Consider the following 15749-nt stretch of genomic DNA (forward strand, 5'->3'; position numbering starts at 1 on the left):
ATCAGTGGACAGTTGTCAAGATGTTATAATAGTCAGTGGTGGAAAATAACTCAGTAGCCTAACGTTACATACTTAAGTACATTGTTAAGGTACTTGAGTAACGTTATTTACTCCACTACATCTCAAAGGGAAATATTGTACTTTTTACTGCACTACACATATTTGATAACTTTAGTTACTTTGCAGATTCAGATTAATAACAAAATGTAATGTACAAATGACTTTCGATGTAACATTATAGATTAAGATTAAACTTTATTGATCCATGGGGTGAAATTCACAAGCTACCCAGCTGAAAAATTAGTTGTTAAATTAGCTCCACCTTTACCATCTGCAATAATAAAGTGATGAGTACATTAATGCATCAATAATATCATATATTATTCTCAAATGGTCCATTCTGCATGAGTGGTGCTTAAAGAATATTTTATTGCTATTACTTTTACTTAAGTAAAAAACTTTGAATGCAGGACTATTTGGAGTTTCTACACTGTGGTATTGCTACCTTTTAAGGAAGACACTATGTTTATCATTAAGCCAGTTAAAATTAAAAAAAAGAATAAAAAGAATATGAATGTAAAACCAAGTATATTGCTAGAGAACAAAACATGGTGTCATTGGTCATCAGGTGAAAACCTATTTCTGAACATACAAATTAGTTAAATGTTATGCATGATAAATTTTGAACTACAGTTTCACTTTTTGTTTTTGTGTGTGTTGCAAAAATGGGCTTCCAATTTCGGTGTGTTTTCAGCGGTTTATAAACAGGATTTGTTTAAGGGTCAACAGGAAGGTTTGAAGCTTCCTGTTGTGTTGTACTGAAATTAGTAGTCCATGACATTAATTGATTAGTTGATCAACAAAAAATATTGCGGATTACTTTGATTATTCTGTCAAATTGAGATTTTCTTAAAACACTAACATCTGCTTTGATATTTTCTCTTGTGTTAGAGTGTTGCCTTTCTGTTTCCAGTGTAATCTTTTAAGGTCGTTAGTCAGCAATTTGAAGATGTCATCTGTCCTGCAGATGTGTACTGTCAGACTTTCTCTAAGTTTTGTTTGTGGTTTCAGGGCAGCTCTGGTCCTCTCCCCAGCTGGACATTTACATCCAGACATCAGGTCAGAGGGGAGACGTGGTGTCACACTGAGCCAGTACCTCTTCCTCTCCTGTCTCCTAAAAACTGTGAGTCCCTGACAGTGGGTTTTACTGCATTTGAGGTCGTTCAAGTCTCAGACAGCAGTCCGTGTTCACCCTTAGTTCAGATTTGGAGCTCTGAAGCATGTTTGAGATTCTATATATACTACTTGATGTGTTGTACTTTTTAAGTAAGTTACTATGATTCCACATATACAGCAGGCTGTTCTGTCAGGCTCTAAATATTTTATTCTCTGATTAAACCTTGATTTTCCAAAAATATGTTTAGGTAATTACCCTAAATCTTGAAAAATGGTTTTAAATCAATGACAAATAAATCCGTGAGAGAACACAAAATCATGTTTCAGTTGTTTATATTTGTTAAATAATTTATAAGTAAAAATTCTGCCTGTTGTAGTTTCATACAAACATCCTAAATCCTGTTGGACATTTGTATTGTATACATCTTTCCATCTGCCTACTTTGTTTGTTGGTAAATTTATTTTGTGTATATATATTTAAATTATTTCCAGCTATCCTTTGGCCTTCAACGCCTCCAGATCCGCTGGACTTCACAGAACATGTGAGTACAGCAGTCAACACAAAAAAAATCTGAATCACTTTTAATGTCCAGGTATGTGTACACATACGAAGAATTTGACTCCGGTCTCACGTTGCTCTCAACAAGTTAAACAGACACAAACTACAGTGTACAGTACATACACACAACAAACAACAAGTGTCATGAACACACTACCTGTGTACTAGGGCTGGGCACGTGTTAACGCATTAATTAACACAGACAATTATTTTATCTCACGTTAACACAGTTTTTATTATTTTGAAAGTCCGTTGCTCACTGGCTCTGAACACACATCCAGTCAAACCATGGGTCACAAGAGGGGGGGATGTTGATCAGCCTGCAAATCACCCACCCAGACAAGCAGCAGAGGAAGGCTTTGGCAGACTACGCTGGACGCAGCGTGTGGGAGGAGTAAACAGCAGGCGCTCTATCGACAGTAACCATGGCAACGGCTTCTGTGCGCTACACAGCTGTAGCCTATTTAACTTAAATTAAAAATAGAGGCTACATAACTTCACCTGATAGGCCTTCATCTAGTTTTGCGGGGATGCTCCACCATGCAAATTCCCTCCTATTGATGTCCTATTTATCAAACAGTAACAGATTCTGGAAACTCACAAGCAGCGAGGCTCAGTCTCTCTTCCAATGATTTGTGCTGTGCGTTGCGTACAAGAAGTTCAAGACAAACTTCGGCGGCGGGTGTGTGCATGAGGCGAGCACCACCGCGAAAGTTTCACGGGAACACACCCGCTTATCGCTACACTTTGTGCTCGACTACACACGACATTTGCTACTGAACATAGATTGTTTCTGCTGCTCTCTCATAAAAGAAAAATGTATCTACTAATACCTGCTCAGGACAAAAACACAAGAAAACTGGGCTCAAATGGTGTCTTGTTATAACAGGCTAGATAAAAGGTAATGCCCTGGCAGTGGCAAATAGCTTTGGTTTAATATTCGATTTGATTACATCAATGTTTAAGTTGAGATTTACAAGAAATATTTTATTGCTACTGTGTAAAGGAAATACTGCTGGGAAAAAGCACCTTATATGTTTAAAGTGTTTACAAACCACATGTTTTTGCACATTTGTGTATATAGCAGTACATTTAAATTAAAAGTGTGCAATACACTACCATATAGATAAAGTCATGTTGCTGGTAAACTTTTCAGAACACATTATTAACAATAACAAACACACAAGTACATTTATGAAACATTTACAAAATATAAAAAAATTTCCTTCCAAGATTCATTAATATCTAAGGAACCTGTTTTATGTTTCATGCTTATACACTACCGTCTTACAAATAGGCTACTGTATCGTTTGGCCAACCAACACAAATTAGTCAGCACAGTAATCACAGTCACTTGCTTGTGGTCTTTTTAACACAGATGTGTGCAGTGCACCCTCTGAAGCTTTTGCGGTCGAGTGTGATCTCGTTTCATGCCACCAGAACCGGAACCACTGACTTCAAGTGTTTTATGTCAGTGATTTGTATCTTGTATTCATTGTGTTTGATACTGCAGTGCAAAGTTTATTTGTCTCACAAGTTTTACATGTTAACATGGAAAATAAGCACTGTGACATTTAATGCATGATGTGGTTCAGAACCTAATAAGTGGAATGAAATTAATCACATCTGATTCATAATGAACTGAATTGCTGTGAGCACAACTGAGTTCTGTGGCATCAGATTTTTTTCTGTTTGTCTTTTTTTTTGCATTTTTGTTCTGTGTTTTGAGGTTTACAAATAGGTTTTGTGTTTAGATGCAGAACTTCTTCATGGATCACTGCCAGGACGCCTTCATGTGCATGAGTGAAATTCTAGGAGAAAACTTCAACTTCAAACAAGGAGTGAGAGAGGTGAGTTTCACAAGAATAGAATTTTTATGACAAGACAGTTTTTTGTTATCCATTACTTATTTGTTTGTTTGAATGTTGGTTAGACAAACAATTTACAGTCATCAGTTTGGGCTTTGGTTTCTTTCTAAAAAAGACAAATGTCTGTTTTGTGTCTGGGCTCTGTATGAATGAATCAATTGTGGAATATGGGCCTGAACATCTGTGTTAAAGTGAAGATTATTACCAGTTTATTTAAAGTACAAATGTAGACATATAAAAGATAAAAACACCAAAGAAAACCTTCTGTGGTTTAGTCCTGCTCTGAGCTGGAGCTCGATTTATTTTATTTGTATTTATTTTTTTGCAGACATACCGCAAGGATTCAGTCCACATGTGGAAGGTGAAAAACTTTCTTGACATGCTGAAGTTTAAAATGTGAGTGGACCTGACTGATTGGTGTGTGTGTGGAAACTTTAAAGTGTGTACATAAAGATTTTAAATTGCTGATTATCTTTGGTTGTCTGATTTGTGTTTTATTTTGTCTTTATGTATCTTTGTTTCCAGATGTCCGCAGTCGTATTCCTCGAGCTCGATGGACGCGTACAGCGCCCTGCTGTCAGACGTGGTGCACGCCGTTCCTCCTGAGCTGCTGGGCACTCTGCTGTACGAGGAGCTGACTGAGCAGAGGGACCGCCTTCTGTTCTCTGAAGTATCTACAGGGGGCGCTCTGTCCTTTGTCCCATTTTCACAGAGTGGCTGCGGCTCTCAGCACGGCTGCCTCCTCTATCCTGGAAACCAGGGACTGGACTGCCTCAGTATCCTGGTGATCAGATGAAGTACTGAAGTTTTAGAACAAAGATTTAAAACCCAGAACGTTGTTTAACAAATGTTATTTAAATCCTCCAAGAATCTCCTGTACAAAAAGTTAGTGCTGAGATATTTTGTTGATTCATTTATTTGTGGATCAAAAGCAAATTAGTCAGCTAAGGGTGTGTTTTAGCTCCAACCTAAATGTTTCTGTTGCACAAAGTATGAAACTGTTCAGTTCTGAAAGTTGGCAATCAGACGGACGCCATCAACACCAAGGCAGCACCTCCAGACTCATGAGCTCTGAGGACACACGGTTTGGTGCTGTTAAATAGTTCACTGATGTTAGTGACAGTTATGACTTGTGTATATCTAGCTTGAGTGGGATTGATATTGGTCAGGTATTGCATCGCCAGTAGTACTAGATGATACCCAGTCCTGCAATCGAATACATCTTTGATAATCTTTCTAGTCACTTATCAAGCAAAAATGTTACTTCTCTGGTTTCAGCTGCCTGTCCGCATTTGGGCTTTGAACGGTTGGCAAGAGGGCATCTTGGGCTTTGGAAAATTTATTTTATATGGCTAGCACCAGACTGTAATATTGTTTCATCCGACCAACAGTCTAAAACGATTTATTATCAGAAATGACATCAAAACCACAAGAGAGGCTGGAACCAGAGAATGTTTTGCATATTTGTCAAAAATTGAATTGTACAATCCGTCAACCGTCAGAATAGTTTGCTTTATATCTAGGTAGTATTTAGGTATTTTAAGTAGTTAAATCATGTTTCTATCAATTGACTAATAATCATTTAATTGACTAGTTACACTAGTTGTTTCAGCTCTATTCAGCTCTTCTTCTTAGATTTGCATCTCTGTTCTTTCACCCAAACAAAAATGGCAACTGGAAGCGATCACTGTTCATTACTACAGTTACCATCTTTGGATTAAAGAACAGAAATGCATCTTGTGAAGTGGTTCAGTTGGTTTCCTGATATCAAATAATAATGAGTGAGGTGGAGGTGAAGAACACAACGGTGTGAAGTGTAGGGGTGTTTTTCCTGCTTTGTGTTTCTGCTGGTTCTGGTTCTTAACGCAGTGCCTCAGACTTCCATAGGGTGGAGCTGCAGCACCACAGAGGGAATTATCCATGTGTGGACACCAGCAGCAGTGATCCGGTTAGCTTCCAGCTGAAAGGTCCTGTCAGACAGATCAGTTCTGCCTCCCTGTTCAACAACTGTAAGACGAAGAAAATAGTGCCAACAGGAGTGTAATGCAGTTTTACAGTTCCCCGTAGGCTGTGCAGATATTTAAATGTGCGTTTGTTTGCAGCTTGTGTTGCAGTGCGGTCAGATCACCTGTGTGGAGTTTGGAGGTTCAGCGAAAGGAACGAACCTCGTCTGCTGCAAGTCATCAACACTAGAGAGGTCGCAACCTGCATCAGCGTCAGGTGGGTGACGGTCAGTGAGGACTAAGGCATTGACGGGGTGGGAGTATGGGTGTGTGATGTGTATCATCTACGATAATATCTTAATTGTTGTTTATTTTGAGCAGACATTATTGAGTAAGCTATGTTACTCACTTAACGGTCAAAAACACCTTGTGTTAGTAGTGCGCCATGCATGCAGAGCACCAGGAGATATAACAGTGACAACACCAGCCTCGCAGTCTACCTTGTTAGATTGAATTGCTAGATATGGATCAAAGTGGAGCTGGTTTGGCTGTGAAAAGATGGCTATTGCTCAAAAGTCGTCAGATGACTTGTACTAACGCATTTTTGGAGGTAGCAAAAAATAGTTTTTGATTTAAAAAAAAAAAGAAGAAGAAAAAGAACACTTCTAGGTGGGAGGTCTGTCAGCAGCCTTGAGGGTCAGAGACAGGAAGTAAAGTTCCTGAGCTTTTTGAGGAAGAGTTGTTAAAGTAGCATCTTTGGTGTGTGGTGTCAGTCCGCATGTTTTAGGTGAAGTTCTGGTGGCGAGTGAGAGCGGAGCAGCAAACCTGTGGACTGTCGGCCGAGGGTAAGGACCTTTCTTTTGTTTTGAAAGGAAGGTTTACTGATTGCTCTTGAAAAATACAGGCACTGTTTATACAGGTGCCAATCGTATGTCAAACTGAAATAAAGTGTCCCATCAGCATCCAGAAGGTTCGGGAGGAAGACCACAACCTGTACTTCAATGCCAAGTCATCATGGCGATGGTGCGAGTTCTCCGCCCACCCGAGGGTGATGCTGTACGCGGACAGGACGGGGGTGGAGCTCACAGACATCAGGGTGAGAGGAGAGGCTGTGGTGATTGTGGTGGTTGTCCCATTTCAGTGTGAACCAGACTGAGTTTAGTTTTGGTTGGTTCTTCCCAAACAACATGGGACATTAATGCTGCACTGTGTGGAAAACAACTCAGTTGTGTACAGCACCAACACTTAACATTAGAGAATAATACATGGTGGTTAAATATTTTCAACTCAAGCGAGAAAGTCGCATGATAGTCGTGATAGCCTATCAGCGTTGAGATTGTCCGTACGTCACCGACAGCTTCAGAGCGTTGTATGGAGACAGCCGACAGAGTGAATGAAAATCTGCTGGCCGGCAGAGAGCTGCTACACTTAGGGGAGAGGAGCAGGGAGCAGGGCTCCAGCTTCTCGACAAATAAACACCTGTAGTCGGACTGGATTCTGCTCTGACAACTACGCCGTTTGCTCGTGGGAGGAGCTCGGAGTAAACTGCTTTTTACTTTAGTTTTTGGGATTACAACATTGATTTGTCTTCGCGTCTCAGCAGCTAGCTTCCATGCACATCCGGTTCCAGTGTTGTTTGCGTCATTTGGCACTACATATTTATATAAAAAACGGACAAAACTGGACATTACTTGGAGAAAAGAAAGCGAGGAGGTTGAACTACCTGGTGAGTTCAGAAAACATGTGTCTGTGACTTTATTCCAGCTATCATTGTACTTTACTGTGACCAAGTTACCACAGCATAGCCCTGATCAATCCAAACTCCATTCAGAAAACAAACATTTTAGAAGTTGTTGTCCTGCCTCTTGCTGACAGACCTGACAAAGCATGAATCCATATGTTTAACAAAACTGCATCATGTTGTAGTTATTTTGGCATCAGTTTAATCCGTTTATTGCCATTTAATCACAGCAAAATGTTTCCTTTGGGTTCATACAGCTGTAGTAATGGCGAGTTGTGTTTATTCGCGTTGTCTAGCGATAAAACCCCTGCAAGGAAAGCATTGCGTGGAATAAATTCACGTTTGGTCTGAATGCTGCATAAGTCAGATTGAGCAGGAACGGCACTAGAACTAAAAGGAAACATTGTGTCATTTCCCCCTGATGTGGACCAAATGAACTGAACTTCACGTGTTAAAGCGCTTTAAGACAAATTTTTTACCTCTATGCCAGTTCAGGAATTTGATTGACCCCACAGCCATATACTACACTAATTCATGGTCACACTTTTAAAGTGTTGTACAAAGACGCCAATTTAGGCCACAAGCCAAAATGCTTTGGTCTCATAATCAAGTAGTTCTCAACAATGCAATTGTCCGTCCTTCACCCTCATGCTTCTGTCCTGCCTGCCCTTCTCATTTTCTTTCTGTCTTGCCCTTTTCTTTTTTCCCTCTCACCCGTCTCATCCCCTCCCTGCCTCTGTCCTTTACCCCTATGACCCATCCTTTCCCTCTCCTTCCTTCACTGCAGGTGAATCCAGCCTTGAGTCACACTCTGTTTCGTATCAGCAACACCTCCGAATGTCGCAGTGGCGAGAGGCTCATTCTTTCCAGATATCTGGGAGATGCCCACTCATTCCACCACCTCATCACCACTCAGGTACATAAATATTAAGCCAAAATGACCCACGAAACTTCATGTGTTTGTTCAGACCCACAGAACTTAATTTTAAATTCTAATGGGGAGCCCAAAGTTTCTAAAGATACTATATCTGTCAGGCTGAATTTGGAGAAATGTTTTGGAGAATAATTCCTTTTGATGGTGCAGTACCTGCTTGTTACCACTAGACGTCCTCTGACGTCCTCTGACAAATAGTTAACTCTGACATGTCAGGGCTTTCCATTTGCATGTTTTATTTCTGGTACACTTGAACAAGTCACACCAAGTCATATGTGCAATAACATTAATCCATCAACTTTGAACATACAGCATTCACAAGGTGCATGAACTGATTGGACAAGGAGATAACTACAGTTAAACTATTACAGACTTGTGCCCACCAAAAGCATACAGCCTGCTAATTCCTATGAGGGTGGTAACATAGTATAACATTTGTGTGTATATTTAAATGCACATCCCAAATTTACGTCTGTGTCGGTCGCTCCAGACGGGAATATACCAGCAACTTTTTGATGGATAGCCATGAAATTTGGCTCAGGCGTTAACTGTTGGGATTTTTCCTCTAGTGTCACCAGCAGGTCGAGTATTTTACTTATCTGGGGAAATATCTTCTCATCAGCAAAGATTAGCATGCTAACACGCTAAACTATGATGGTGAACGTGCTGTACATCATACCTAACATTGTGATTTGGGCTATGTAAACATGCTGATGTTTGCTCAAATTCAGCCCTGTCGAGCTGACACATCCTGCTGTTCTTGTGTGTTTAGTTTGTTTTCGTTTCATAAAGTCTTTTTAAAATTCCTCTCTCTGACTGCACCTCTCTCTTTCTGTTAGTACTCAGCTTACATCATGGACGAGCGTTTCCCAAGCGTGCCCATGCTCAAGTGGGACCACATGATGCAGTCCCCGCCCATATTTTGTCAGGTTGTTCCTGGCCTCCTCTCCTGTGGCGGGACTAGGACTACAAAGATCCTGCTGGGCTCCCACAGTTCTCAGGAAATCACACTGCTGCAGTACTCAGGTCAGCTGACGGGGTGATTTTTGAGTCATGCAGCTCATTTTTGATTTATTATTATTCAGTTTTAAACCTTGACTTCTCTACTAATTAAATCATGCAAGTGTTGGTCCCTTTGTAATCTCAACAGTGTTCAGGCTCTGTACTAACCAAGTGTTTAAAACTCTGTGTGTTTAGGAGGCAGGGCGGAGGCCTGTTTCAGTCGAGGTCCTCCTCAGGCTCTGCTCAGACCTAAAGACAGTCTGAAGCACCTTCCGGTCCAAATCCCTCACCGCCTGGACACTGCAACCACCAGATTGTCCTTACCTGCCACAGGTATGGATAGACAAGAGGACAGTGTGTCACTATGTGTTCCTGTGGCCACGCATAAGAGTTTTAGACCTTTAGAGTGACGGTGATCCAGATGACTCGACGGGATGCAGATGAAAATTGTAATAGACTTGACAAAGCACAGGGAAGTGTGTACTGTCAATTGCAAACTATTCAATTTAAGAGTAACTTCACCCAAAGACCCCTCAAAACCTGGCTCAGTGTCCCCCCCAGAAAATCAGTGGTTCTCAACCTTTTTTTTATTGTTGTTGTAACTATTGTTATTTAAAAACATGGAAAAAACACATAATTGAATGACAAACAACATGTTAATTAATTTCCCAGGTAACAAAAAAGCCATGTGAATTATATTTAACTAGTAAGTGACTGTGCCGCCCAGAAACTGTGTGTGAAGCCAGATACTGTTTTCTTGGATGGGGCACTTAATAAATGATTTTGAGCATTAAACACTTAATTTCCTGCATTATGGTCAAATCTCTGCTCCAATTTCTGCTTTTTCTGCTCCAATTTATGGTGGAAATGTCTTATTATATAAAGGGAAACCTATAAATGTGTTTGTGGGAAAAACGAAACTAACCGACAACACCTCAGGCAGAAATCTCACGAACAATTCCACACACATTAACTTAAGCACCTCTGATAAAGTGCCGCTTACAGTCCCCAACAGAGCAAGTCAGGGCTTCGGTTTTTAACGTTATAGCTTACTGAAACTCCTGCATATGTCCACTTTGGCACAAACTGTCAATTCAAATGAGCTTTATTGGCATGAATGCGTAACAACAAAATTGCCAAAGCATCATACAAACTACATAAGAACAATCAACCCCATACATTTCATTAAACATGTAATTAAAGCGTAAAGTAATTGTAACTGTCTGTGACTCACAACGCGAGGTGGGTCCACGTCACTCGCTGGTGTCGCAGCGAAGTTGCTGTCAGGATAGGTCAGACAGCGGAACATCCCTCTTTTAAATGTGTAACCACTGCGATAACAAGATGTTCATGGTGTATTATAATAATAAATAAACACTTTGCCACAGAGTTTACACAGTAAATGCCATGTGGGTAAAATTTTAAAGATACTCTGACTTCCCATTCCCGTGAAGGCTCCACAGAGCTGCACCACAAGTAGCTGACGGGGGAAAAATACACCGTCTTGTCTAGTCGCAGTGGACTAAACTGACAGGTTTTAATGTTGTAGACCACAGTTTTTTTTTTGCAAGTAGTTTAAAGTTTAAACTCATATTGTTGTGAATCTTTGGTGTAAACTCACCTTAGAATTTCCAACCAACAAACGCCCCCCAAAAGCAGCTCAGCGCCCCCCCTTTCCAAAATATTGCTTCCAGCGCTCCCCATCGTCCTCGGAACGCCCCCGTTGAGAAACACTACAGTAAATGATCATGCCCTACAGTTGTAAGATATTAAAATGCATCTCTGTGACAGATTCCCTAAATGTCCATTAAAGTTTTTTTTAATTTACTAAGGCAGTAGAGGAACCATATCGATTAAATGTGAAATATTAGCTGTGAAGGTGTAGATGTTTAATGTGTCTCAAGTGTGTCCATCAGATTTCCATCCATACTAGATTTCTGAGGCTGATACTGGTATTTGAAAGTTTAAAAAATAAGATAACGATATCAGCTGATGATCATTTTTTAATGGAACCAAAGATTTTGATAAGGATCCTTAAGGTTTGGTTATTAAATAATTGAGACAAATATATTTTGCTCTGGTGGACAAGCTAGACTAGATTATTACTGTAATAGAGACACTATTTCACATATGACATATCTACCATTTCTGACTTCCTTCAATATACATACACAAAGCTCTTTGTTAACCAACACCAGCTGGGAACAGTAACTGCACGCAGCATCTGAAAAATACTGTCCTCATAGTGGGGTTGCCAGGTTAGAGCACTGTCCTGACTCTGCTGTCAACACATTGGTCACTAGCTTGTTAGCTAACAGGATACAACATGTATAAACAACTGGACAGCTTTTTAAAAATATATATATATATTTTTACAGTTGACATAATATTCACATCTCTTACTCCTGGAAAATAATCCTACTTATAATGTGGCTGAATGTTGTTGTTTTATCAGGTCTGACTTGTATCCAGAAGAAAGAAGGAGGAGCCGGAGGTAAGGAGTGCATCTGTGTCCTACAGCTGACGGAGCCGGGAGATATTTTCTACCAGATCCTCGAGCTTGAGCAGCCGGACTGCTCTCGACCTCCAGTAGCAGAGGACGACCCGCTGCCTCAACAAGCACCCAAAAAACTGCCACAGCCAACTCTGAATGAAGCCACAACATCAGGGAGAAAAACAGCAAATCATCTTCAGTCAGTTTCTCAGCTAGTTATATCGGACACGTCGAGCGATGAGGGCGTGATCAGGCCAACTCAGGATCCGACTGCGCAGAGGCTGGTGGCTGAAACACCAGAGAGGGACCAACAAGCTCTGAACATATACTCCTCCTCTGAGGAGTCGGAGTCAGAAGGGAAAGGCCGAAAGCTAAGGCAGCTGCGGCTGCAGGTCGTCGTCAATGATGATCCAGAGTTGGATGTAGTGAGTGAATTGGACGCAGGCGTAAAAGATGGAAAGGAAGGTAAAGACGGCGCTGATAATACTGAGGAACCTGGCAGCTCCAGCAGCCAGAGTCAAGCTGGTCTCTCTGAGTGGCAGACTCCCATAAAGCTCAGCGACGGTGCTCGTGTCACGTGGAAACATTGGCTCCAGAAATTGATGCAAAAAAGTCGTAAAAAGAAGCCCCGCCAACGCTGCCTGCAGCACTTGGAGATAAACACTGCAGGCCTCCACCTGTCTGACGATGAAGCGAGAGATCCAGCAGAAGAGGAGCGAGTACAGAGCCTGTGTCACGATATGAGAGCGCACATGTCCAAACGCTCACTGCTGGTTCACCGCACTGTCTCTGCCTCCCTCGGGTCTCCAGATGTGGTAATGGTGCCGAACCCTGTGGACACAGAAATCTGGACAGATGCGCTCAGCCGCCGCCTGACCCTCTCCTGGCAGGGGGAGGAGGCGTGGCAGGCGTGGTGGGTAGACCAGTTGGGGCTCAACAGGGAGGAGAAGGTGCAGGCTCTGAAGAGGAGGAGGAGGAAGGAGAAGGAAGGAAAGAGAGCCTCCGGCCGGCGCCTGGAGCTGTCTGGGAGCTTCACCTCCTCTGTCAGCTACCAGTCAGACCTGGACAGTTTCTCTGATTCAACAGGATGGTCCTCTGCTGCGAGCACAGGGGTGTGGTCAGACACTGAAGGGACGATGTCCCAGTTGGAGGCCTTTTCGGAGCGTGGGACACCGGGGGGCGGGACACCAACACTGACCACCACACCTCAAAGTTTGAAAGATAAGCAAGTAGACCAGCAAACTCCCAGCTGCTCCCACTCCTTGTCTCTGTCCCAGACACCAAAACATGACTCCACACCGGCAAATAAGAGGAACAAACGCCCAGCCGAGGTCTGCCTCAGCTCTCTGTTCGCACTACAGGTAAGAGAAGGTCATGTGTTCAGTAACGTATCGTGTAGGTCAGCCGCTAACAACAGCAGCCGACACAGAAGCAGTGGCTGTTATCACTACCAAAGAACAGTTGTCGTGAATATGAAAGTACTAAGTCAACCTGTACAGCTGTGTTGATGTCGTCTATGCTAACGTTTTTTTGTGGCTCTGGTATGGTATGATTTCTTTCCCCATTCTTAATCCTGCCTTCAAACCGCTGATTGTTTTTGCAACATCCCAAATGAGACTATGAATTGCTGTCTCTAAAAATAAAAAATAATAAGACTGAATTGCTCATGAAAAATATGCAAACAACGCGCTAACTGTGCAGATGTTAACATGCTTATATCCAAAACAGTACATGCTTAATATCTAGCTTCTGTATTGGCTTAAAATTAGCAGGATGAAACACACACACACACACTTGAAATTGGCAAAGATGAACAATATCATTCTGAATGAGTACTGTGAAAAGAAATGAGAACAATTCTGCTTATCAGGCGAAGCTTCGACTGAACCCACTCTGTACAGTTTCATTTGTATTAGTTGATGACCTCAAACATCTAAAACAGCAGTATGGGCCATTTTTGCCTTTATTTTGACAATAGAAGTGACAGGAAATGAGAGCAGGGAGAAGAGGAATCTAAATATAGCAAAGGTCTCCAGCTGGACTAAAAGCGGGAATTGAACATGGTCAGCATGCAAAATCCTTTGGCCACAAAGAAAGGCCCTTTGAAATCAGAAATATAATTTGCCTTTATATTCACAACTACTGTTTCTGGTCTTTTTCCAGGACGAGGCCTCCCAGCATGACATTTACTTTGTGGAAGAGGATGACACGGGTCACCCCCCACCTCCACCTGTGATCTCCTCCTCTCAGCTCCGCATGTCCCAGTCAGTCCCTGTGAGGAGCCTCGGCGTGAATCTGTCCCAGGACGCCTCCGGCTGGTCGGGTTTCTCCCAGTCTCTGTCCCTCTCCCAGAGTTCACAGGGTCGACTGGGGCTGTCTCAGGCATCACAGGCATCGCAACCCAAGAGGAAGAAGTCTCGAATGGGGTTTTGATTCACTGGGACGGTCTGTCCGTTACACAGAAGGAGAGTCTATCATTTGGAATAACTCAGGAAAATAAACACAAGTGGCTGGACCAACTAGCCTCAAATTAAAATGAATGTGTTTCGGATTTTCTGCGTCTTAAGCGGCCTCACGATCTGTAAGATGGATCTATTATGGTATTATTCACTGGGATTGTACTACCAAAAATGAAACATGAGAAGTGGATCTAATCGAGGAGGAAAAGCTGTGCGTACGACAGAACAGGATCCATTACACTGTTGATGATCCCTGAACGCCCCTGGAGGCTGAAGAAGACGGAATGCAGACTGGTTTGGTAGGGCTGAGTGTCATTTATTGTCTTTGTTTTGTGGTTGTCATTTGTTTGATACGGTGATATGCTGCATGTGAATTTGATATTGTGTATGGAAGGAGGAATGCCAGATGATCTGACTGACTCAGGCTGCTGGAATCATGTTTCGGTTTTCATGAGGCGTTCACACTGCAGGTGACTGAGCTGCTGTTTCATTGACTTTCTGTCTTACTGGTTTGGCATTTCATAACACACATTGTAGAGATGGCTTAACATGGTTGATTAATTATAAACTGAAGAGTAAAAGGATCAGTAAACTGACTGGAGTTGTGTTGAGTCCCAACCCAGCCTGCATTTGTTCTCCAGGCGTCATTCGAGACTTTTGTAACGGAGTCTGAGATAAAAGCTGAAAAGAACTGAGGAGCTTTAAAATTGGAGTTAAAATAAAACTTAACTCAAAAGCAACATTAAACAATGATTAATGTTAAACATGAACCTGCTCCTATTTGTTGGAAAAGAAAGGAGTCCCAGCAGTATGAAAGAACTAAAACAAGATTTTTAGGAATTTCTACATCCTGGCATTTACTGATTAGACAAAGTGTGCGTGTGTGTGTGTTTCTGTTTGGGTGTTGCTTCACATTTCTCTTTACCAGTTCTGTTCTCAGGCTTCACTGTTTTTATTAACTGATAAATGAAACGAATTGGCTGTGTTTAATTATTTTTATGAAACCTTTCTACATCTGCTTCTAAACAAAACTATTTTCTCAATTAAAATACAATTCAAATAAGATTTGGGTATTCTCATTGACTTTAAGGACCAGGGGGTGCTCCTTAAGTCCAGATGTGTCTGTTCTTTGATTATTTGTATTCTTTACTCTGCGAGGGTCCAACAATCAAATGAATCAAAACAGCTTTTCATAAAAATTGACCCAAGTTGTGAATACTGTCATGTGAAGTCCATTGCTAACTTCGGTCACACATTTCTCATCCTGCACCGTGTTATTGGGGTATGTTTGTTTTCAGTTTCTTGCTGCCTATAAAATAAAAGTGCGTACGTCGTCTGTCAGAGCTAGGTCAAATGAATTAGTGTATTTGATAATATTTTTTATAGAAGTAATATTCATACAGTTTGAAATAAATAAACTGTTTCATAGTAGTTTCAGTTTTGTGCAAAAGGAATTAAAGGCCTGTCCATATGGACGCCTGTCCCAAATATAGGCAGGGTCAATTCAGTGATTTTTGAAGTTTTTTGGTATATCATGTGGTTCACAGTTCATAGTTTCACTTTGATTTAGAAA

General features: G+C 41.5%; 2 protein-coding genes across 4 annotated transcripts in view; both read left to right on the forward strand.

Moving 5' to 3' along the window:
- The window catches only part of taf1c (TATA-box binding protein associated factor, RNA polymerase I subunit C), a 20471-nt gene extending 5230 nt beyond the window's left edge, over positions 1-15241 (forward strand). Inside the window, exons 3-16 of the mRNA XM_046066458.1 lie at positions 1072-1183; positions 1669-1718; positions 3490-3585; positions 3932-3999; positions 4129-4379; positions 5481-5612; positions 5706-5823; positions 6320-6391; positions 6507-6642; positions 8075-8203; positions 9061-9247; positions 9419-9556; positions 11679-13078; positions 13881-15241. Of these exons, the coding sequence (XP_045922414.1) occupies positions 1072-1183; positions 1669-1718; positions 3490-3585; positions 3932-3999; positions 4129-4379; positions 5481-5612; positions 5706-5823; positions 6320-6391; positions 6507-6642; positions 8075-8203; positions 9061-9247; positions 9419-9556; positions 11679-13078; positions 13881-14150 (3159 nt within the window). The 3' untranslated portion in view covers positions 14151-15241. The remainder of the gene's footprint in view (positions 1-1071; positions 1184-1668; positions 1719-3489; positions 3586-3931; positions 4000-4128; positions 4380-5480; positions 5613-5705; positions 5824-6319; positions 6392-6506; positions 6643-8074; positions 8204-9060; positions 9248-9418; positions 9557-11678; positions 13079-13880) is intronic.
- The window catches only part of LOC123981564 (pro-neuregulin-3, membrane-bound isoform-like), a 580451-nt gene that overhangs the window by 56663 nt on the left and 508039 nt on the right, over positions 1-15749 (forward strand). The gene's annotated exons all lie outside the window — the stretch shown is intronic.

Source organism: Micropterus dolomieu, linkage group LG13, assembly GCF_021292245.1.
Source record: "Micropterus dolomieu isolate WLL.071019.BEF.003 ecotype Adirondacks linkage group LG13, ASM2129224v1, whole genome shotgun sequence".
In the NCBI taxonomy this organism is placed as follows: Eukaryota; Metazoa; Chordata; class Actinopteri; order Centrarchiformes; family Centrarchidae; genus Micropterus; species Micropterus dolomieu.